Genomic DNA, 25,637 nt, shown 5'->3' on the forward strand with positions numbered 1-25,637 from the left:
AATGCATTGCGTAATGGGCAGCTACATCTCTGGTGGTCAGCCACCACGTGATTCTCTTATCTAAGCTGTATTAAGTTTCAGTAACTACTTGTAGCATCATTCCTTTGTCTGGACCCTAGCTAAGCAGACGCATTGTAATTTTAATTATCCCACCCACCATCCCCATGCTTCACCTTTTGTATGCATTAGATAAGACATTTGTATTTTAATTTGTTCTCAATGCAGTCGTTGGGGCTCTTACAATCAATTATAATAACTTTCTTTTTTAATCTGGCCTGGTTACCCCCAATTCAGATAAATTTCTATGCATTATGTAATTAGTTATATCTACCAGCTGGTGTCAACCCGGGTCCCTGCATTTAAACCTGATGGTGTCAACCCCGGTTCCATTCCATTAAATCCCGATGGTGTCAACCCGGGAACTACTCTTTAACCCCGATGGTGTCAACCCGGGAACCATTATTAACCCGACGGTGTTAACCCAGGTTTCTTAAGTTACAGCTAATCATTTTCTGATGGTGTCAACCCAGGAGTTTTTTAGTTTTATATGTGAGTAAGCCAATGAAGTCAAAAACAAATAATGGCAATAATAAATAAATTCCTTACAACTAACAGGAATTCATTTAATTAATATTTACATGTAATTGAATGGCCCTCATAAATGTAGATAATCTTATCAAGCGGCCATCAAAGATTATATTTGAGATTGAAATTGTCTTAATGAGCGGCCACCAATTACAGGAGGTAGGTGCATATACACACATATTTGCAAATTTAAATACAGTGTCAGAGGTATATGCACATTACAAATCAGAGGGGAAAAATGAGAAAAAAGTACAAATGTCAAGGAGACTGATTCAAACATTTCATGTATGAATAGAGTTTTTAAATTTTTAAAGTAGACAATAATTCACAAAATTTAAAGGTGTTTGTTCTTTCAAAAAATCTAGATTCCAAGTATTTTTATTTGATACTTGAAAGAGCATAACATTCTAAATAAAATGCATTTTTCGGCTATTTGATTATTATTACATAAGGTACTGCATTTTTCATTAAGAGGAATGCCTAACCATTTATCAATTTCAACTGGAAGTCGGTGATTTAACGTTCGAAATTTTACTTTTATTTTTTTGAAGTTTTGATGGTGAAATACACAATCAGTACTTCTCATAATCAAAAGTTAATTCAAAAGTTTTATATATGTGACCTTTGGAAGAATTTGCAATTTCAGCCGAACATTTCTACACAAATTGGCCTTTGAGTCTTTGCTTGACAGCATTTTGTAATCCAATTCACCTTTACAATATATGGTTCATTCTATATGTTCGAAAACCCCCAGCTATCAAAACTAGAATGTATACAATCAATCCATGGGTTCTTAAAAATGTCATTATTATATTGAGTCAACAAGTCCTTGTACAGTATATGAACACTTTTATTTTCTTGACCGGAGAACAATTTTGCCCAGTATGAAATCATTCTAGAACTAGTAGGCTAATTGTTCTCGAACAATTAGAGGTCTTTCCACCTTATTATTTTTTATGTTTTGTTTCAATATAATTAATTAAAACATTTTCTCTGCGTTACTTTTTACAAAAATATCAAAAACTTAAATATGCAATTTTTTATGCTTGACCTTGACCTTTGACCGTTATGTCATATTGACTGGTAAAGGTTAACATTTCAATTTAAGGTGGTTTGAAGGCCCTACGATGTAAGGTTCAAAAGTTGTAGGTTTTTTAAACAAATTTAGGGAACTTTCAGGGGCGATAACTGCTAGAAGGGGGCCTCGAACCCTTTTGGTATGAATAGATTGAAGAATCTCTAAGTGAACTGAAGACATTGGTAAAATTTATAAGTTTCTACCTCTATCCGTTTATGAGAAGTAGCGATAACAATCATTTTGTACAATAGGGGCAATAACTCTATAATTGATAAAAGGTAGAAGCTGAAGGGTTATATTTGAAATGTCTGAAGAAGTCCTATTACATTCATGAAAAGGTTTTTCTGTACTACCCTAAACTAAAAAGATCTAAAAACTCATTAATTAACGGATTTCCAAATGACATTGACCTTTGACCTTTATGTCATTTTGTTTGACCAAGGTAGACGCTCTCATTCTAAGTGGTCCGAAATTTCAATGACAATTAATAAAAAAAATTTGAAGTGATTTTATAGAAACTTAAATACTTTCAAGGCAATAACTACTAGAAGGGAGCCTCAAATCCTTACGGTATAAATAGATTGAAGAATCCTCTAAGTGTAATAAAGACATTGGTAAAAGTTTATCCCTTATGGTTTCAGAGGAGTAGCGATAACAAGCATTTCGTACAATAGGTGCAATAACTCTGTATATATTTACAGGTAGGAGCCAAGGGGCTATATTTTAAAATGTCTTAAGATGTCCTACTACATCCATGAAAAAGTTTTTCACTACCAACCTAAACATAAGAGATCTTAAACTCATTAATTAACAGATTTTCAAATGACCTTGACCTTTGACCTTTATGTTATTTTGTCCTACTACATCCATGAAAAGGTTTTTCACTACCACCCTAAACATAAGAGATCTTAAACTCATTAATTAACAGATTTTCAAATGACCTTGACCTTTGACCTTTATGTTATTTTGTTCGGCCAAGGAAGACGCTTCTATCCCAAGTAGTCCGAAGTCTCTATGATAAATAATAAAGCAGTTTGAAGCGATTTTATGGAAATTCAAATACTTCCAGGGGCAATAACTACTAGAAGGGGGCCTCAGATTCTTTCGGTATGAATAGATTGAAAAACTTGAAATTGAAGAAGAAAGAAATTGAAGTGTACAAAAGACATTGGTAAAAGTTACAAGTCTCTATCTCTTATGGTTTCAGAGGAGTAGCGACAACAAGCTTTTCGTACACAAGGGCAATTACTTTGTAAGTTCTGAGAGTTTTCAAGCATAGGGACATTTGGCATCATAACTTTTAATGGTCAATAACATAAAGAAAAAATTGTTTCAAAATCTCTAGGAATAAAAAAGATGTCCCTGGAAAAAAAGAAAAGAAAAAAATATTAAGAAACATAAGTAATACAAAAGGTCTTTCACCTGAAATGTGGAAAGACCTAATAAAGATAAGGCTTGTTTCTACATTAGTAGACTAATTCTTTAAGGAACAATTAGAGGCTTTTCCACCTTTTAAAATGGTTTTAAAAGATCCTTAAAATGTTGATAATTAAAGAGTAATTAGAGAAAAAACAATTTCTGACTCAATTTAAAGAGGAAACAAAAAACGGCCACGACGGGTTTCGGACCCGCGACCAATAACTTTCAATACCTGTACACTAACCACGAGGCCACGGCGACTTTTAACAAATGCGTGTTTTAAATACTATAGGCTGTCAATTGAATGTGATGCAATGCAAAACAATACACACCCGTATGGTTTAGATCCGCCGTGTTAAAATTGTTTACATTCCGGAAAGTGTTAATACGACATTGAGAAGAGTAATGAATAGATAGGCACTAAGCGATTGGTTCAGTAGCCCTTTTCACAAAAATTCTTACGATTAATATCTATCGTAAGAGAAAACGTACGATTTTGTCGGGTTTCACAAAGATTCTTACGAGATTCTTAAGTGTGAAATCCATCGTAACTTTACTACAGCCTCTTATCAAATTGTTAATAAAAATCAGTGCTGCTTGTAAACAATGTGGCCGGATAGCATCGACTAAGAAATCCACTTTCGATGTCAAAATCTTGTCGCGAGCGGCTATTTGAAGATGTTGGAAGGCCACGTCGGATTAACTGACACGCATTCTACTGACACGCATTCTCCTGTTGATTTGAAATGCACGTGCTCAGAAATCTATTTCCTGTCCTGCATTTGTGGATTACAAGTACGGAAAATCGGAACTGAATTAAGGCTAATCATGTATTTCAGCCAAGTCGGGAAATGAACAAACTGAAAGAAATGTAAACTAAATTCATATATTTACATTTTCCAGTGTCTTTGCCTGTGATAAGATTGTACTATATAAGGTCCCATAATACAAATGACGCCAAATTGAGGTGCCAGGTTTGCTTATTTATACTTAAATATTTAATCGTACGATGGCTTAAAATTATATAAATAAAAGTAATAAGGAATCATTCTTTGAATATTATGAGGTGATAATTTCGGTCGGGGCGTGATCAAATCTATCATAAAGCCCTTCGGGCTTTATTTGATTTGATCACGCCCCGACCAAAATCATCACCTCATAATACTCAAAGAATGATTCCTTATTCCTTATATAAAATCGGGGCCTGGGAAGGAATAGTTATCTTTCGTAGAACTTCAACACATATCGTCGCAGGTTGCTGATTAAAAAGTAAACACAAATTGTCAGTAAAATTTGAGCATGAATTTATTAGATACAATTATAGAAGCGTTGAAATTTCGTTTCCCGGGATAATAGTTTGATGCCGCTGGAGTGGATAACTTTCTGAAATATGGTTCATTTCGTTTGAAATTTGGCAGGCACTCAGATTCAGGTGTGCGGAACAATCCCATGAATTTTCGCCAAGTTCTACTTAGAGATTTACTGGAGCTGGAATTTTTATTCGGAGGCGTAGTCTAAAACGCTGTCTGGAGTCAAAACGCAGTCAGAGTTTCAGACTTTTAAAAAATTCTGTCAAACGGTTGTAACACTTTGTTTGGTGTTATTTTAGAAAGAAATATTAAATTTCAAGTTCAAATATCGAGGGTCAAGTTCATATAAGAATTCAATCCTTGTATAAAAGAAGGGAAGGGGGGGGGGACTAATTGTACATATAACTGAATCTGATATATATGTTGCATATACTTATTACACATCAGTTCTAAGTGGTCAAGGTAAAAAATCAAGGTCAGGTCAAAGGTCAAGGTCAAACCTAAAAATAAGGGGAGGGGGTTTATGTGTGTTTGAAAGAGCTAATTGTACATACACATCACTACTTAAAGGTCAAGGTCAAAGTCAGGTCAAAAGCAAAGGTCAAACCTTAACTTAAAGGGGGGGGGGTTGTGTTTGAAAGAGCTTATTGTACATATAAATGAATCTGATATATATAGATATATAGATATAGATATATATATATATATATATATATATATATATATATATATATATATATATATATATATATATATATATATATATATATATATATATATTGCAGATACCTATAACACACCAGTTCTAAGAGGTCAAAGGTCAAAGTCACATATAAAAAAAGGGGGGGGGGGTATTCGTATGTGATTGTGAAATCAATGAAATTCAAAGGGGAATCACTGCCAGAAGGGGACGTTGGATCCTTTTGGGATCATAGATTGAAGAAACTTCTAAGTGTACTGAAGACATTGGTAAATGTTTCAAGTCTCTACCTCTTATGGTTTCAGAGGAGTAGCGATAACAAGCATGTCGTACAAAATGGGCAATAACTCACTAACTATTTCAATGTAGGAGCTGAAGGGCTACATTTTGAAATGTCTTAAGACATCCTACTAAATCCTTGATAACATTTCTCTATATCACCCTAAACAAAAGAGTTTAAATGACCTTGACCTTTGACCTTTATGTCATTTTGATCGGTTAATGTAGACGCTTCCATCCCAAGTGGTCCGAAGTCTCTATGACAAATAGTAAAAAAGTTGGAAGTGATTTTATGGAAATTTAAATTTCAGGGGCAATAACTGATAGAAGGGGGTCTTTGACCCTTTTGGTATGAACAGATTGAAAAAGCGTCTAAGTGAACTACAGACGTGAGTAAAAAATTCAAGTCTCTATCTCTTACGGTTTCAGAGGGGTAGCGATAACAAGCTTTTCGTACAAAAATGGCAACAAGCAAAGGGTCACTCGGTACCAGAACTTTTAATGGTCAATCACATTAAGTAAAAATTGTTTCAATATCTCTAGAAATAAAAAAGCTGTCCCTGGAAAAAAGAGATGAAAAAAAAAAAAATAAAAAACATAAGAAATACAAAAGGTCTTTCACCTGAAAGGTGGAAAGACCTAATAAATATTTGAAGATAACGGGAACCTTCCGGTTTCTCCACAAACCATGCATGATATCGATGGAGTACAATTTTTTAAATTCAGTATGTGTTTTAACAATTTCAAGTGAATAAGTTCTATAATTTCTATGTTTCCATAGCCGCATACATGTACTTCACATCCATATAATAATACTGGCATTATTACTTTATCGAAATGGTCTAATTGACAGTCGACATGTAAATTAAATTGCTTTTCCTGATGATCCCATACATGGCCTTCTGTGCCAGTTCACATAGATGTGTTCTTGCTTTTTTGAAAAACCCTGAACGTAAAAAAAATCCAAGGAATTTAAACTCTTTCATATTTTCAATTATATTTCATTTCTGAAGTGAAATACCCCTTTTATCATTGAACCTTTAGGAAATACCCTTCCATTGCTCACAATATAAATAATATCTTAATTCATTCAGAACATTTCGTAAATCATCAGGCGTTTCAGGAAGATTTACAGTGTCGTCAACATAAAAAAAGAATACATATTTTAAAATACAAAAACAGTTCATCATCTATACATTTAGAAACACTATGTAACCCAGTTATATTTTTTACCATTCAAGAATTTTTTCTAAGTAATTAATATATTCTAGATACAAAAAAAAAAATGGCGTCAAAATTTCACCGTGATGTACTCCAACATTACAGCTAAAAGGTTCGGAGGATAAGCCATTCATAGTAATTTTTGACTTAATTTTCATATACAAATTTTTGATCTAATTAAAACATTTCCCCATTTTTTCATAGATGATCTTATTAGAAATCTAATCGTGCGACTATTATTAGCTATTTGAATAAAATGCCTTCACAAATGATTTAACTTTCGCTTCATGGCTCCAACAGATTACCTTAATAAACGATCCCAATAAATTACTTATCTAGTGGCCACCATGGATTATACATTGATCAGCCATCATTGATTATCTTGTAAAACGACCTTATAAATAACCATATTAAGCAGACTTCATAGCTTATCGTATTGAATAGCCGTCATAGAATATCTTATTGAACGACCCTCATGCAATATCTTTTTGAGTGGCCTTCATACTAACTTATTAGTTAGATTAACTTATTGAGCAACCACAACATATTTTCCTACTTTGCGGTCACCATAGATTAACCTGAGGATTATCTTATCAAATTTTTCTAATAGATTATCTTGTTGACTGGTCACCACATATTACCCTTTTGAGCGAACAAATGTATTATCCTATTGAGCAGCCACCACAGATTATCAATTGTACGGCTCCCATGGACTTGCTTGTTAAACAGCTCTAGTAGATTTTCTTATTAAGCGACCCTCATATTGATTATTTAATTGAACTTCATATCGCATAATTTCTTTTTCTCTCTTCAAAACCCCTTTATTATAACAGAGAAAATATCAATTTTACTCTTATGAGGATTTTCTGATTTTTTTTTGCACAATTTTTTTGCACTTACAAAAAAAACCATCCAACCAAAAAACATTTTGGTTGATAAAAACTTATAATTTTACCCTTTCATCTCTGACATTATGAATGCTACGTATACTCATTGCAAAACCACATAAAGATTAGGTTTACATAAGCAGATGAATATGTACTAATACGCAGAAATGTACACTTAATGACAGGTAAAAGGGTTTGGTATATATGCGTTTTTAAAAATATTGCATGCCCTTTTGGAGAGAAACCGAGTTAATATTTTCCTCCAATTATCGCTGTGGTGACATGTGTATATAAATGCACGTACAGCACAGTGTTACAACAGTACAACGTGGGGTCTCTTTGAAATTACTAGCAAGGCTGACAAAATGCGAGGATTTCAATGTCTCTTACTCTGCGTTTTGCTTTACTCGGCTTCCGTTGAAGTGTTCGGTCAATTGCCGGAATGTACAGATAATGGAGACTGTCCAGACAATGCCACATGTGAGGATGATGACAACAGCAATTTAAAATGCGTGTGTGAGGAGGGTTTCGATGAGATCGATTCTGGCGTAACTGTTGGTGGAACCGCATTGACAGTTTGTGTTGGTATGGAAAATATAAATTTTTTGCTAATATATTTACATTCAATGTACATTTCCTCTTATGTTTGCATTGGATATCTGCGACGTTCTGTTTCATTTGAATAGACATTAGTAATTCATGCACCACGAGCACAAATATAAACGTCATCACGCGTTTTGAGTATATTTATTATTGTAAGACTAAAAGGAAACGTTCCAATTTACATAATCAATTTGATATGTACTAATGGAAAATTATCGCTAAATTTTATTTATTTTTCAGTTAAAAAGATTTTTTTCATTAAAGTTTCTAGCACCATATTTTCAGTCGCGGAAGCGAACAAAAAAAAAATGTTAATATTGCTGTTTATATGGATTTCATTTCCTGCCTATGAATGTATATTATGGCTTTAAAGCGACAATGCACAAAAATTTCATATATGATAGACGTTAGTATGAATATAAATATAAGCATTGAGTGCTTAGTTTTGGATGTCGTCGGTCTTAAAACACACCAAGCGGTGCAGACAAATTATCATGACGCGCTTACGCGCGGTGTTTAATTTGTTTGCACTGCTTGTTGTGTTATAGGAGCATTCAATGCCTAAGTAGAAAATGTTGATGAACTATAGTTTTTTAGTAAATATTTTTACATTTATTTATTGACAGTTAACAGTTTATATAATGATATGGAATGAATAGGATATTGAAAGTCAAAAGAAAAACACAAATCAAGTTTTCCTTGCTATCAAAATATTCTGACTTTGAATAGGATAAACAATTTTCATTTCCATTCACGATGTATCAGTAACGTTAAATCGCTCTACTGCTTTTCATCGATAAATTATAAAAGAAAGCGATAAAGATAAAATAAATGTATATATTTTTTGTCTTCATTTGTGCGTAGATCTCGGCGTTTGCAGTCCGTTAGACAACGAAGTGGATGACTGTGGTGAGAATGGACAATGTAAAATCTTCCAAAACGAGTTTGGAATAGTTGAAGCTGCCTGTATATGCGACGAGGGATACTACGGAGAAAAATGTGACAGTAAGTAAACATAATAATAAAAAAACCAAACAAATCAAGCAATTCAGAAGTTTAGACTCTTCATCATTCAGAGGACTGGACGGTGGCGACCATTTTAAGCGATATATTGCCTCCAATAAAAAAGAGCTTTATTTTGTATAAAGATTCCGGAAAAATGTTCAAAATTGAAATCTAAAACGTTTGGATATTTTGAAAAGTTTAAAACAATATAATGGTTATTTTGTTGATCATTCAGCCAGCTTAAGCTTCTACATCCCAGCTTATAAATTGTTACCTTGAAAAAATTCGACACTCCAGCATGTGCTGTATAAGAACAGATCGCACAGTTGGGTTTTAAAAACATTCTACACATCGTATTAGGTGTTTTTAAACAAGAAATTGCTACAGTAAATTATGATATAAGAATATTCCAAAAGGAAATCCTTTTGCATGTGATGAAAATATTTATTCTTATCAATATAGACCCTTCCTCTGTAAACGTCTTTGAAAAATGGTAATGTTTACGTTTATGTTATATTTAACGGGGAAATGATTTATCATGAACATTGTGTGATTAAAACCATCATTGTTTTCCTGTTTACAATTGGACTGCGTATAGATATATTGGCATAAAACACAAGCAATTCACAAGCAATAATTCAATTAAATGATAATCAACTTTCTTTTTCTTTCTTCATAATGAAAATAGAAATATAATAATTAATAAAGAATTTTAAAACTTAAAAAAATCGAGCAGAAAACAAACAATAAATGCATTTAGAAAAAAACTGAAATCTCATTTGATGGTAAGAAATGTAACGTTTTAAAATGAATTTTCACTTCAGAACTAATAACAACAACAACAACAATGCCTACAACTACTACTGGCACGACTAAGCGGTCAGGATATGGAGCCCTCTTCCCGTTCATTGGGGGAGGGGCATTTTTCATAGTCATACTAATCCTACTGGCTGGAGGAGCTGCAGCGCTGGCATCCTCAACTGGATAGATGTCCTCAAGGTCCTCAAGATCCTCAAACTACAACAAATGATCCTGATTATGTCACTGAATGGAATTTGAAATAAATGAATAGGCAGTTTTTTGTGTAGATAATTTTTTGTATCGCTTTGAATATCGAATGATAAAGACCTCATGTATGAACACCATTTTTTATTATTGAGATGGTGACAAGGGTTTAAGATCTTGAGTTTCGGCTTAAAACGCCGATAATTGCATTGAGAAGCAACCTTCTAAAAGGTTTTAAGAGGTTTACCCATATACACAAAAAAATCTTCAAGCTCTCAAGAACTATATGCATAGGAGCATATAAGGTAACAAAATGCTGCACATGATATCGGTTTTAATTCGAAAACTAATTGGCAAAAATTCTTTAAAAAAAAATTCAGACGCAAACAAAATTGAATTCATGAATATCTAGTTAGAAAGAAAATGTTGTTTAGAAATATAATTAAAAGCCGAGACATTTTTCGACATCGTAGGTTATTCTGCAACATTTACGATGACAAAAAATTTTTTCTATTCTACTAACAGCTCCGACTATCAGCTGATCGGTTTATCTATGGAGAGAGGAAGTAGATCATATTTTAAAGCGAGATGAATCTGATTCGTAACCCCAAAGGTTTTGTTTGCAATGTTTCTAACTCATTCCGAAATACGGTAAATTTAACCGGTTACCAAAGAAGCAATCACATTTTACCGAGCAAAGGAACGATCGGGCTTATGATTATCTATAATGTGTACCCGTTCTGATTTATAATGAAAACGTTCTCCAACAGGTGGAGGGACAACTTGTTTGTACATCGGCATGTTTGTTTACAAGTACATGGATCGCAGACTATCGATCGGAATCAAATGCAGACGATATGTTTTTCGATGAATGAAATACACAGTGAAATTATTATTATTTTTTTTAATTTAGATTAAAAAAATTGATAATTAACGTTTAATTTTTTTTTTATTTGGACGAACAAGCAGTGAAATGTGTTGGATGAGGGTCTTGGAACAGCCGCGATTAACTCTTTGAAATAAACACTTAAGGGAATACACATCACCCAACAGAACACTTAACCGTGTTATCAATTTGTTTTATAAAGAGCAAATTTTAAGTTTTAAACTCATGATCGACTCAAGTTTGGTATTTGTTAAAGATCTGATAATTTATTGATGACGTTCGTGGTACATGGGAGAATAATGTCCGTGGTATCTCTTTGACCTCGGCAATAACTGTAGTAAAATTCTATACAGAGTTCTTCGATTACAGAATAAAATAGCTTATGATACTCTATCCACACTATAAACCCCTTATATAGCTAAAAAATCCAACATTTCATAACCCATTAACTCTCTCCTCCGCGTCAATCCCCTGTAAATTACAAAAGAAAACCCATTCGATGTATTCACAAATTGAAATATAACGCCCAGTAGCTTTAAAATGATGCTTTTTCAGAATAATTACCTTATTTTAAAATACTGATTTCAATTGTTTTTTTTTGTTTATAACGAAATTAATTTTTGACTATTACGGAATTTTTATATTGTTTTTACCTCTTTCCCTTTTCTTTTAAACACTAGTAAACAATAGTCCTTCTAATGGAACGATTACCACATTTCGTGCTATTTTCAAGTTTTGCAATCAATCACTGAATATATATATATATATAAATATATATATATATATATATATATATATATATATATATATATATATATATATATATATATATATATATATATATATATATATATATATCGATAGCAAATGCGATTTGAAAGAAAGATTGTGACTTATAGCTCTATAGAAATTGACAGGACTGATTTCTGCATGATCCAAGTCAAATAAGTTTATCGAAAGGTTGAAACCTTCAGCAACCATAGAACAATTACGGACTGTATGAAATAATCATGATGGTATAGGACTCCAAAATTAATATCCTATAGGAAAATAATAATTTTAACAAACGACCCTCATAGATTATGATTGTCTCATTGAGTGACCCCCATGGATTATGGATTTGAGCAGCCAACATAGATTACATGTATGAAACTGAACGGTCCTCGTGGATTATCTTATTGAACAGCTATCATAGAATATCCCCATGCAATATCTTTTTGAGTGGCCTTCATATGTTAACTAATTGAGCGACCACAAAAGATTTTTTTACTTAGCTAGCGCCATAGATTAACCGCAGGATTATCTTATCAAACTTTCGATTTCGATAATTTTGTTGAGTGGCCACCATAGATTACATTTTTTTGGGAACAAATGCATAATCCTATTGAGCAGCCACCATAGATTATCTTATTGAACGGCCTTATGGATTATCCTGTGGAACATCCGCCACAGATTATCAATTGAACAGCTCCCATAGAGTTGCTTGTTAAACGGCTCTGGTAGATTATCTTATCAAGCAAAATACATATTGATTATTTAATAATGAACTTCATTTTGCATAATGTTTTTCTCTCTTCAAAACTCCTTTATTATAACGGGAAAAAAATTAATTTTACTCCTTTGAGGATTTTTTGATTTTTTTGCACTTACATAAAAACCCACCCAACCAAAACACCTTTGGTTGATAAAAACTTATAATTTTATCCTTTTATCTCTGACATTATAAATGCTACGTATACCCATTGCAAAACTACATAAAGATTACGTTCACATAAGCAGATGGATATGTACTAATACGTAGAAATGTACACGTAATGACAGGTAAAAGGGGTTTGGTATATATGCGTTTGTAAAAATATGCATGCCCTTTTGGAGAGAAACCGAGTTAATATTTTCCTCCAATTACCGCTGTGGTGACATGTGTATATAAATGCACGCAGAGCACAGTGTTACAACAGTACACCGTGGGGTCTCTTTGAAATTACTAGCAAGGCTGACAAAATGCGAGGATTTCAATGTCTCTTACTCTGCGTTTTACTTTACTCGGCTTCCGTTGACGCGTTCAGTGTATGTGCAGATACTGATGATGATGCAAGCTGTCCAGACAATGCCACATGTGAGGATGAAGATGCAGACAACACTTTTGAATGCGAGTGTGAGGACGGTTTCGATGAGATCGATGTACCTGGCCTAACTGTTGGTGGAAGCGCAGTGACAATTTGTGTTGGTATGTAAAATAAAAATTTATTGCTAATATATTTACATTCAATGTGTATTTCCTTATCATATTTGCATTGGATATCTGCGACGTTCTATTTCCTTTGAATAGACTTAGCTGTTTCATGCACCATGAGCACAAATATAAACGTCATCACGTATTTTTTGAGTATATTTCTTATTGTATGATTAAAGGAAACGTTCCAATTTTCATAACCAATTTGATATGCGTGTACTAATGGAAAATAATTGCTTAATTTTATATATTTGTCAGTTAAAAAGATTTTTTTCTATATAGTTTCTAGCACCATATTTTCAGTCGCGTAAGCAAACAGAATAAATTTTAATACGGCTGTTAGTATGGATTTCATATCCCTGCCTAAGAGGGTATATAATGGTTTAAAGCTACGATGCACAATTTTTTTTTTAATATATAATTGATATCAGTATGAATATGAATATAAGATGTCGCCGGTCCTATAACACACCAAGCGCTGCAGACAAATTATCATGACGCGCTTACGTGCGGTATCTAATTTGTCTGCGCCGCTTGGTGTGTTAAAAAACCGACGACATTCAAAAATAAGCATTCATTGCTTAAATAGAAAATTTTGATGAACTATAGTTTTTGAGTAAATGATTTACATCCATTTAAAGACAGTTTACAGTTATAATGATGTGGGTTGAATAGGATATTGTAGGGAGATAATCAAAAAAAGAAAACGAATCAATTCTTCCTTGCTATTAAATATTCTGACTTTGAATAGGATAAACAATTTTCATTTCCATTCATGATGTTTCAGTAACATTAATTCATTCTACTGCTTTTTTCATGGATAAAATATAAAGGAAAACAATAAAGATAAAAGAATTTAAATATTTTTTGTCTTCATTTGTGCGTAGATCTCGGCGTTTGCAGTCCGTTAGACAACGATGTGGATGACTGTAAGAATGGACAATGTGTAATCTTCCAAAATGATTTTGGAATATATGAAGCTGCCTGTAAATGCGACAAGGGATACTACGGAGAAAAATGTGACAGTAAGTAAACATTATAAAAAAAAACCAAACAAATGAAGCAATTCAGAAGTTTAGACTCCTCATCATTTAGAGGACTGGACGGTGGCGACCATTTTAAGCTATGTATTGCCTCCAATAAAAAAGAGCTTTATATTGTATAAAGATTCCGGAAAACGTTCAAAATTGAAATCTAAAACGTTTGGATATTTTGAAAAGTTTAAAACAATATAATGGTTATTTTGTTGATCATTCAGCCAGCTTAAGCTTCCTTATCCTAGCTTATAAATTGTTACCTTTAAAAAATTCGACACTCCAGCATGTGCTGTATAAGAACAGATTGCACAGTTGGGTTTTAAAAACATTCTACACATCGTATTAGGTGTTAGTGGGCTTCAGTTTTAAACAAGAAATTGCTACATTAAATTATGATATAAGAATATTCCAAAAGGAAATCCTTTTGCATGTGATGAAAATATTTATTCTTATTAATATACCTTCCTCTTTAAACGTCTTTGAAAAATGGTAATGTTTACGTTTATGTTATATTTAACGGGGAAATGATTCATCATGAACATAGTGTGATTAAAACCATCATTGTTTTCCTGTTTACAATTGGACTGCGTATAAATATATTGGCATAAAACACAAGCAATTCATAAGCAATAATTCAATTAAATGATAATCAACTTTCTTTTTCTTTCTTCATAATGAATTTTAAAACTTCAAAAAAAATCGAGCAGAAAACAATAAATTCATTTAGAAAAAACTGAAATCTCATTTGATGGTAAGAAATGTAACGTTTTAGAATGAATTTTCACTTCAGAACTAATAACAACAACAACAACAACAATGCCTACAACTGCTACTACTGGCACGACTAAGCGGTCAGGATATGGACCCCTCATTCCGATCATTGGGGGAGGGGCACTTCTGCTAGTCCTACTGGCTGGAGGAGCTGCAGCGCTGGCGTCCTCATCTGGATAGATGTCCTCAAGGTCCTCAAGATCCTCAAACTACAACAAATGATCCAGATTATGTCACTGAATGGAATTTGAAATAAATGAATATGCAGTTTTTTGTGTAGATAATTTTGTATCGCTTTGAATATCGAATGATAAAGGCCTCATGTATGAACACCATTTTTTATTATTGAAATGGCGAAAAGGGTTTAAAATCTTGAGTTTCGGCTTAAAACGCCGATAATTGCATTGAGAAGCAACCTTCTAAAAGGTTTTAAGAGGTTTACCCATATACACAAAAAAATCTTCAAGCTCTCAAGAACTATATGCATAGTAGCATATAAGGTAACAAAATGCTGCACATGATATCGGTTTTAATTCGAAAACTAATTGGCAAAAATTCTTTAAAAAAAATTCAGACGCAAACAAAATTGAATTCATGAATATCTAGTTAGAAAGAAAATGTTGTTTAGAAATATAATTAAAAGCCGAGACATTTTTCGACATCGTAGGTTATTCTGCAACATTTACGATGACAAAACCTTTTTTCTATTCTACTAACAGCTCCGACTATCAGCTGATCGGTTTATCTATGGAGAGAGGAAGTAGATCATATTTTAAAGCGAGATGAATCTGATTCGTAACCCCAAAGGTTTTGTTTGCAATGTTTCTAACTCATTCCGAAATTCGGTAAATTTAACCGGTTACCAAAGAAGCAATAACATATTGCCGAGCAAACGAACGACCAGGCTTATGATTATCTATAATGTGTACCCGTTCTGATTTATAATGAAAACGTTCTCCAACAGGTGGAGGGACAACTTGTTTGTACATCGGCATGTTTGTTTACAAGTACATGGATCGCAGACTATCGATCGGAATCAAATGCAGACGATATATTTTTCAATGAATGAAATACACATTCAAATTATTATTATTTTTTTTTAATTTAGATTAAAGAAATTGATAATTAACGTTTATTTTTTTTTTATTTGGACGAACAAGCAGTGAAATGTGTTGGATGAGGGTCTTGGAACAGCCGCGATTAACTCTTTGAAATAAACACTTAAGGGAATACTGTACACATCACCGAACAGGACACTTAACTGTGTTATCAATTTGTTTTTAAAGAGCAAGTTTTTAAGTTTTAAACTCAAGATCGACTCAAGTTTGGTATTTGTTTAAGATCTGATAATTTATTGATGACGTTCGTGGTACATGGGAGAATAATGTCCGTGGTATCTCTTTGATCTCGGCAATAACTGTAGTAAAATTCTATACAGAGTTCTTCGATTGCGGAATGAAATAGCTTATGACACTCTATCCACACCATAAACCCCTTATATAGCTAAAAAAATCCAACATTTCATAACCCATTAACTCTCTCCTCCGCGTCAATCCCCTATAAATTACCAAAGAAAACCCATTCGATGTATTCACAAATTGAAATATAACGCCCAGTAGCTTTAAAATGATGCTTTTTACAGAATAATTACCTTATTTTAAAATACTGATTTCAATTGTTTTTTTTTGTTTATAACGAAATTAATTTTTGATTATTACGGAATTTTTATATTGTTTTTACCTCTTTCCCTTTTTATTTAAACACTAGTAAACAATAGTCCTTCTAATGGAACGATTACCACATTTCGTGCTATTTTCAAGTTTTGCAATCAATCACTGAAAATATATATATATATATATATATATATATATATATATATATATATATATATATATATATATATATATATATATATATATATATATATACTCAAATAAATAAAACAGAATGCGACAGTCCAAATTAAATAAATTGTTTACTGTTAGCGCTTTCAGCCATGTCGGCTCTTCAGACAGTAATTTGGACTGTCGCATTCTGTTTTATTTATTTAAGTATTTTTTGCTGTAACAAGTAATTTGGACTGTCGCATTCTGTTTTATTTATTTAAGTATTTTTTGCTGTACCAAGTAATTTGGACTGTCGCATTCTGTTTTATTTATTTAAGTATTTTTTGCTGTACCAAGAATTTGGACTGTCGCATTGTGTTTTATTTATTTAAGTATTTTTTGCTGTACCAAGTCTTTATTTATCTATATATATATATATATATATATATATATATATATATATATATATATATATATATATAAATATATATATATATATATATATATATATATATATATATATATATATATATATATCTATATATCTATATATATATATATATATATTTATATATGTTATATTCAGTAGTATATTCTCACTATATAACTCTATATAGACGAATACTAGTAGTCAATAATTGTAATATCAGCTCGTCCGAAAAATATTGACCGGTCAATATTTTTTAGATATTGACCGGCTAGGAATAATATCTAGAGAACATTCCCTCTATTTCAAATAATCGCCTCTGATTTGTTGATTCGTAAACGGTGACGTAAATAATTCTTCGCGACTCCAAAACAAGGTGACGTCATAATAGACAGTCGTCAAGGCAAGTAAACAACGAACGCACAATGCAACGGTTTGCTATCATAACGGATATAAGGATTTGCGAATTACTGTGAAGTAAAATCAGGTAGAACACCTGTCTGATAATTCTTACGGTCGGCGGAATATCACAAGTGACCATTTGATGCTGATGATATTTTGGAAATGAACTTTGCACAAAATTGAATTCGTGAATTCTTTGTTGAGCTGAGAAAATTACGGCGATCTGTTTTCAATTAATTTCTTAAATTTTGGTTTGTTTCTTCATATAACAAAACAAATGTTGACTGTGTTTTCGGGCAAAATTGATTATATTAGCCCCCTTGGGACGAAAATATTGCCCTCCGCTTCGCGTCGGGCAATATTTCGTCCCTCGGGGGCTAATATAATCAATGTTGCCCTCAACCCCAGTCAATATTTGTATAATATATATATATATCGATAGCAAATGCGATTTGAAAAAAGATTGTGACTTATAGCTCTATAGAAATTGACAGGACTGATTTCTGCATGATCCAAGTCAAACAAGTCAATCGAAAGGTTGAAACCTTCAGCAACATAGAAAAATTACGGACTGTATGAATTAATCATGATGGTGTAGGACTCCAAAATTAATATCCTATAGGAAAATAATAATTTTAACAAACGACCCTCATAGATTATGATTGTCTCATTGAGCGACCCCCATGGATTATGGATTTGAGCAGCCAACATAGATTACATGTATGGAACTGAACGGTCCTCGTGAATTATCTTATTGAACAGCTATCATAAAATATCTTAATAAACGACCCCCATGCAATATCTTTTTGAGTGGCCTTCATATGTTAACTTGTTGAGCGACCACAAAAGATTTTTTTACTTAGCGAGCACCATAGATTAACCGCAGGATTATCTTATCAAACTTTCGATTTAGATAATTTTGTTGAGTGGCCACCATAGATTACATTTTTGAGCGAACAAATGCATAATCCTATTGAGCAGCCACCATAGATTATCTTATTAAACGACCTTATGGATTTTTCTGTGGAACATCCGCCACAGATTATCAATTGAGCGGCTTCCATAGAGTTGCTTGTTCAACGGCTCTGGTAGATTATCTTATCAAGCAACACACATACTGATTATTTAATATTGAACTTCATATTGCATAATTTATTTCTCTCTTCAAAACTCCTTTATTATAACCGGAAAAAAAATTAATTTTACTCCTATGAGGATTTTTTGAATTTTTTTGCACTTTCATAAAAACCCAACCGACCAAAAGACCTTTGGTTGATAAAAACTTATAATTTTATCCTTTTATCTCTGACATTATAAATGCTACGTATACCCATTGCAAAACTACATAAAGATTACGTTTACATAAGCAGATGAATATGTACAAATACGTAGAAATGTACACTTGATGACAGGTAAAAGGGTTTGGTATATATGCGTTTGTAAAAATATTACATGCCCTTTTGGAGAGAAACTGAGTTAATATTTTCCTCCAATAACCGCTGTGGTGACATGTGTATATAAATGCACGCAGAGCACAGTGTTACAACAGTGCACCGTGGGGTCTCTTTGAAATTACTAGCAAGGCTGACAAAATGCGAGGATTTCAATGTCTCTTACTCTGCGTTTTGCTTTACTCGGCTTCCGTTGACGCGTTCGGAACATGTAAGGATATTAATGATGATGCAAGCTGTCCAGACAATGCCACATGTGAGGATGAAGATAGCGACGCCAAATTTGAATGCGAGTGTAAGGACGGTTTCGATGAGATCGATGTACCGGGCCTAACTGCTGGTGGAACCGCAGTGACAGTTTGTGTTGGTATGGAAAATATAAATTTTTTGCTAATATATTTCCATTCAATGTACATTTCCTCTTATGTTTGCATTGGATATCTGCGACGTTCTATTTCATTTGAATAGACTTTAGTAATTCATGCACCACGAGCACAAATATAAACGTCATCACGCGTTTTGAGTATATTTATTATTGTAAGACTAAAAGGAAACGTTCCAATTTACATAATCAATTTGATATGTACTAATGGAAAATTATCGCTAAATTTTATCAATTTTTCAGTTAAAAAGATTTTTTGTCGATAAAGTTTCTAGCACCATATTTTCAGTCGCGGAAGCGAACAAAAAAATATGTTAATATGGCTGTTTATATGGATTTCATATTCCCGTCTATGAATGTATATTATGGCTTTAAAGCGACAATGCACAAAAATTTCATATATGATAGACGTTAGTATGAATATAAATATAAGCATTGAGTGCTTAGTTTTGGATGTCGTCGGTCTTAAAACACACCAAGCGGTGCAGACAAATTATCATGACGCCCTTACGCGCTGTGTTTAATTTGTTTGCACTGCTTGTTGTGTTATAGGAGCATTCAATGCCTAAGTAGAAAAATTTGATGAACTATAGTTTTTTAGTAAATATTTTTACATTTATTTATTGACAGTTTACAGTTTATATAATGATATGGAATGAATAGGATATTGTAAGGGGAAAATCAAAAGAAAAACACAAATCAAGTTTTCCTTGCTATCAAATATTCTGACTTTGAATAGGATAAACAATTTTCATTGCCATTCATGAAGTTTCAGTAACGTTAAATTTATTCTACTGCTTTTTCATCGATAAATTATAAAAGAAAGCGATAAAAATAAAGTAAATGTATATTTGTTTGTTTAATTTGTTCGTAGATCTCGGCGTTTGCAGTCCGTTAGACAACGTGGATGACTGTGGGAATGGACAATGTGTCATAATCAAGGATGAACATGGAATATATAAAGCTATCTGTAAATGCGACGAGGGATACTACGGAGAAAAATGTGACAGTAAGTAAACATAATAATTAAAAAACCAAACAAATCAAGCAATTCAGAAGTTTAGACTTTTCATCATTCAGAGGACTGGACGGTGGCGACCATTTTAAGCTATATATTACCTCCAATAAAAAAGAGCTTTGTATTGTATTAAGATTCCGGAAAATGTTCAAATTTGAAAGCTAAGATGTTTGGATAATTCTTACTTTATGCAAGTTTATTAGCACAAATATCATTTTGAAAAGTTTAAGACAGATATAATGATTAATTTGTTGATCATTCAGCCTGCTTAAGCTTCTACACCCCAGTTTATATATTGTTACCCTTTAGAAAATTCGACATTCCAGCAAATGATGTATAAGAACAGATTGCACGAAAAATCTACACATCATATTTATTGTTAGTTGGCTTCAGTTTTAAACAAGAAATTGCTACAGAAAAAATTGTTTTTAGAATATTCTAAAGGGAAATTCTATTCCATGTGATGAAAATGTTTATCCATATGAATATAGACTCTTCCTCCGTAAACGTCCTTGCAAAATGGGCAAAAGATATATATGCGGTATACATTAGGCCTAAAAAAAATGTTGTGTGTTTAGGGTAACCCGACTTAACCAAGAACAATGCCCCGTTCCTACCATTTTTAGATGTCTGTCTTTATTCAATTATGAATTTTATATCATTTCTATTAAAAAAATATGTCTATCTATCTATCTATCTATCTATCTATCTATCTATCTATCTATCTATCTATCTATCTATCTATCTATCTATCTATCTATCTATCTATCTATCTATCTATCTATCTATCTATCTCTTAAAACAAAAACAAATTGTTAGCAATAATTCAATTAAATGCTTATCAACTTTCTTTTTCTTTCTTCATAATGAAAATAAAAATATAATACTTAATAAAGAATTTTAAAACTTCAAAAAAAATCAAGCAGAAAACAAACAATAAATGCATTTAGAAAAAACTGAAATCTCATTTGATGGTAAGAAATGTAACGTTTTAGAATGAATTTTCACTTCAGAACTAACAACAACAACAACAACAACAACAACAACAATGCCTACAACTACTACTACTGGCACGACTAAGCGGTCAGGATATGGAGCCCTCTTCCCGTTCATTGGGGGAGGGGCATTTTTCATAGTCATACTAATCCTACTGGCTGGAGGAGCTGCAGCGCTGGCATCCTCAACTGGATAGATGTCCTCAAGGTCTTCAAGATCCTCAAACTACAACAAATGATCCTGATTATGTCACTGAATGGAATTTGAAATAAATGAATATGCAGTTTTTTGTGTAGATAATTTTGTATCGCTTTGAATATCGAATGATAAAGGCCTCATGTATGAACACCATTTTTTATTATTGAAATGGCGAAAAGTGTTTAAAATCTTGAGATTTGGCTGAAAATGCAGATAATTGCATTGAGAAGCAACCTTTCAACTTTTAAAAGGTTTACTCATATACACACACAAAAAAAATCTTCAAGCTCTCAAGAACTACGTAAGGTAACAAAATGCTGCACATAAAATCGGTTTTGATTCGAAAACTATTTGGCAAAAAGTATAAAAAAATTTTTTTAGACGCAAACAAAATTGAATTCATGAATACTTGGTTATAAAGATAATATCAAAATATTTAGCTTTAATTATTTTTGAGCATTACCTTTTATATTCAAGAAATAAAGTACATGTACGAGTTTTCGTGAATGTTGCAGAATAACCTCCGAGGTCAATAAATGTTATTTAGAAATATAAAAGCCGAGACATTTTTCGACCTCGGAGGTTATTCTACAACATTCACGATAACAAGAACTTTTTTCTTCTACTAACAGCTCCGACTTTCAGCTGCATGATCGGTTTATCTATAGAGAGAGGAAGTAGGTCATAGAATCTGATTGGTTGAGACGGCTGTTCCGCGTAACCCCAAAGGTTTTGTTAGCGATGTCTCTAACTCATTCCGAAATACGGCAAATTTAACCGGTTACCAAAGAGACAATAACATATTGCCGAGCAAACGTACGATTAGGCTAATGATAATTATATATAATCTGTACCCCCGTTCTGATTTATATTAAAAACGCTCTCCAATAGGCAGAGGATCATCAGCTTGTTTGTACATCGGCATGTTTGTTTACAAGTACATCGATCGCAAACTATCGATCGGAATCGAATGCAGACGATATATTTTTCGATGAATGAAAAACACACTTAAATTTTTTATAATTTTCTTTTATTAATTTAGATTGATGAATTCGATAATTAACCTTTAATTTTTATTTTTTTTTATTGGACGAACAAGCAGTGAAAAATGTGTTTGGTGAGGGTCTCTGAACAGCCGCGATAAGCTTTTTGAAATAAACACTAAATGGAGTACACATCGCTCAACAGGACACTTACCCGTGTTATCAATGTTTTTTTTATAAAGAGCAAGTTTTTAAGTTATAAACTCATGATCGTCTCGAGTTTGTTATATGTTTAAGATCTGATAATTTATTGATGACGTTCGTGGTATATTGGGGAATAATGTCCGTGGCATCTCTTTGATCTCGGCAATAATTGTTGTAGAATTCTATACAGAGTTTTTTGATTAAAGGAAATTAAATAGCTTATAATATCCACACCATAACCATCCTTATATAGCTAAAAATCCAACGTTTCATAACCGATTAACTCTCTCTTTCGTGTCAATCCCCTATGAATTACCAAAGAAAACACATGCTATGCTTTACATGTCTACATTTTCAAATCCAAGAACAACCAAACTAAATTAATATGGCAAACATGCTTTTTTTGGTATTCACAAATTGAAATATTACGCCCAGTAGCTTTAAAATGACGCTTTTTACAGAAAATTTACCTTTTTTTTAATATTCTGTTTTCAATTGTTTTTCATTTTTGTTTATAAAGAAATTAGTTTTTGATTATTACAGTTTTTCCCTTTTCTTTTTAACATTCGTAAACAATTGTCCTTCTAAAGGAAGGATTACCACATTTCGTGCTATTTTCAAATTTTGGAATCAATTACTGAATATATCGATATCAAATGCGATTTGAAAAAAAAAGATTGTGATTCATAGCTCTATAGAAATTGACAGGGCTGATTTCTAAGTGATCAAGTCTAACAAGTTTATCGAAAGGTTGAAATCTTAAGCAACCTAAGAAAAATTACAGACTGCACGAAATAATCATGATGATGTAGGACTCCAAATAAATATCCTATAGGAAAATAATAATTCTCATCGGAGAAATAATTCTCCGACAGGAAATAATGAAATCCTATAGGATTTTCTTTAAAAAGTCCTATATAAATTATATCTCCTATAAAAAAGAAGTACTTCCTGTAGGAACTTCATTCAGACAAGTAGTTTTTATTTAAAAATCAAAAGTTTAAAATTCTATGGGAGTTTTGTTCAAATCCTAGCGAATTTTGGTATCACATATTAGGAAGTTCCTTTATTCCGATGGGAAATTTTGTTTTTTATATTGGAAAATTTATTCTCAATTTGGAACTTACTGTTTAAAGGTAAATATCTCACCTGACAGGCGAGATACATTGATAACAATAGTGTTTAAAAACTCTATAAGCAATGGTCTATCATATGGCATGTTTGAATTTTTTGATAGATACAGCTTATGTCACCTTGGCACTGGCATAATTATCCGGTGTAAAGAAGAATAATGACCATTATACAAGTAATAATGCTCATTTTTCCGGCATGGAATAATGCCCATCCCCCCCTCCCCCAGTTGTAGAAATATTGGACTCTTTGAAGAAAAAATATCATCGGGTTATTTTTCGTCACGTTAACTATAAAGAGAAAACCCACTGTAAACAAGAAAAGAAATGGGTTACCCCGTCTTCGGGATATCTGACTTTGAAATTAGTTGATTTTTTCATTCTGCTTAGCTGATTTTGAAGTTTAAAACACCGAACTTGTTAAGAAATCGCTGTACATAGTTTTTTTTTTTTACATCCGAAACAAGCACACACAAATGCATTGCCACAAACTTGATTGTTAAAAGTTATGCGTCTTCTCTCGTCGACATATGGCGGGAAAATGACGCTGCACTAGCGTAGGAATCTTCTGAACTGTACTTGAAAATTCACCATGAATAATTCTTAACAACACTTTATATAGTTTATTTATTAGAAACGATATTTGATTTACAAAATTTATGCACAGCTTGCTAAACTAAATTTTATCGCGATTTTACAATTGCATCGGCCCGAAATTGCCAGGTCTACACGAGTGTGGTCAAAAACCTGTGCAGATGTTGCATAACTGATTTGTAATTTAAAAAGAAAATGAAAAACACCTTCATAATCTGAAAGGAAATTGTGTGATCATTAACGAACAATAACCACATGAAAGTAATTACCGTTGTAATAATATAAGCAATGGGCATAGGTGACTGAATTGTCAATCGAAGAATGACATAAGTTTCGTGAAAAAAGATTAGGAATGCAGGTAGCGTAGGTATATGAATACTTCTTACTTACATTTCTGAGAGAAGGTTGTTTTTTTGAAAATAATTTTAAATTAGTTTTGTTCTTAATCTACGTAATAGATATACATCGATATTCTAAACATTTTTAGTAATGTTGAATTTGTGATCATGAATAGAACTAGAATTTTTTTCTGAGCAATTGTGTGAGTAATATATCTTAAATAAATAATAAACAAACATCGAATATAAATCGAATATATCAAAAAGTGATTATTTCTAAAAGGGTTGATAAAGTGAAAAAAAACCCTTTACATGTGGTTCACATTAAAGTTAACAAAGTTTCAATAGCAATTTTAGGTAAAGGTAAATCAAATTTGTATTGATATGTGTCTCTACGGATCATTAGTTATAAAAATGTTATCTAAAGTGTAGATTTATTTGGAAAAAACTCTACCCGTTGTAAAAAAAGTATGAAAATGTATAATAATTTATATGACATAAAAAGAAATTTAAAAGGCGTATGCGGAACTAATTGTATGTTTAACAATTATATTCCCTGTACGAGGGTTGTTAGAAAAGTTCGATTGTGAGCGGACTATTCGCATGTTACTAGCGAAACTTTTCAGATATAAAAAACTATATATGATATGAGGTAAATTTGGCCCCCAT

General features: G+C 32.4%; 3 protein-coding genes across 3 annotated transcripts; all 3 read left to right on the plus strand.

The window, feature by feature from the left end:
* The first annotated feature begins 7,774 nt into the window (after positions 1–7,774).
* LOC128160544 (delta-like protein B) lies at positions 7,775–10,075 on the plus strand. The gene is made up of 3 exons (XM_052823883.1): positions 7,775–8,064; positions 8,947–9,087; positions 9,912–10,075. Exons 1-3 carry the CDS (start codon positions 7,845–7,847, stop codon positions 10,073–10,075), a joined length of 525 nt encoding a protein of 174 aa, XP_052679843.1. The 5' UTR covers positions 7,775–7,844.
* Positions 10,076–12,946: 2,871 nt separating this feature from the next.
* Positions 12,947–15,282, plus strand: LOC128160543 (slit homolog 3 protein-like). The gene is made up of 3 exons (XM_052823882.1): positions 12,947–13,205; positions 14,099–14,236; positions 15,039–15,282. The coding sequence occupies exons 1-3, from the start codon at positions 12,980–12,982 to the stop codon at positions 15,197–15,199; spliced, it is 525 nt and encodes a 174-aa protein (XP_052679842.1). The 5' UTR covers positions 12,947–12,979; the 3' UTR covers positions 15,200–15,282.
* A 3,895-nt stretch (positions 15,283–19,177) lies between these two features.
* LOC128160546 (slit homolog 3 protein-like) lies at positions 19,178–21,755 on the plus strand. Its single transcript, XM_052823885.1, has 3 exons — positions 19,178–19,492; positions 20,382–20,516; positions 21,539–21,755. Exons 1-3 carry the CDS (start codon positions 19,267–19,269, stop codon positions 21,715–21,717), a joined length of 540 nt encoding a protein of 179 aa, XP_052679845.1. The 5' UTR covers positions 19,178–19,266; the 3' UTR covers positions 21,718–21,755.
* Positions 21,756–25,637: the final 3,882 nt, after the last annotated feature.

Source organism: Crassostrea angulata, chromosome 8, assembly GCF_025612915.1.
Source record: "Crassostrea angulata isolate pt1a10 chromosome 8, ASM2561291v2, whole genome shotgun sequence".
In the NCBI taxonomy this organism is placed as follows: domain Eukaryota; kingdom Metazoa; phylum Mollusca; class Bivalvia; order Ostreida; family Ostreidae; genus Magallana; species Magallana angulata.

Coding starts and splice junctions, on each gene's coding strand:
- LOC128160544 (XM_052823883.1), top strand. CDS start 7,845: ATGCGAGGATTTCAATGTCTCTTACTCTGCGTTTTGCTTTACTCGGCT. Junction 8,065..8,946: donor CGCATTGACAGTTTGTGTTG/GTATGGAAAATA, acceptor ATTTGTGCGTAG/ATCTCGGCGTTTGCAGTCCG. Junction 9,088..9,911: donor CTACGGAGAAAAATGTGACA/GTAAGTAAACAT, acceptor TTTTCACTTCAG/AACTAATAACAACAACAACA.
- LOC128160543 (XM_052823882.1), top strand. CDS start 12,980: ATGCGAGGATTTCAATGTCTCTTACTCTGCGTTTTACTTTACTCGGCT. Junction 13,206..14,098: donor CGCAGTGACAATTTGTGTTG/GTATGTAAAATA, acceptor ATTTGTGCGTAG/ATCTCGGCGTTTGCAGTCCG. Junction 14,237..15,038: donor CTACGGAGAAAAATGTGACA/GTAAGTAAACAT, acceptor TTTTCACTTCAG/AACTAATAACAACAACAACA.
- LOC128160546 (XM_052823885.1), top strand. CDS start 19,267: ATGCGAGGATTTCAATGTCTCTTACTCTGCGTTTTGCTTTACTCGGCT. Junction 19,493..20,381: donor CGCAGTGACAGTTTGTGTTG/GTATGGAAAATA, acceptor ATTTGTTCGTAG/ATCTCGGCGTTTGCAGTCCG. Junction 20,517..21,538: donor CTACGGAGAAAAATGTGACA/GTAAGTAAACAT, acceptor TTTTCACTTCAG/AACTAACAACAACAACAACA.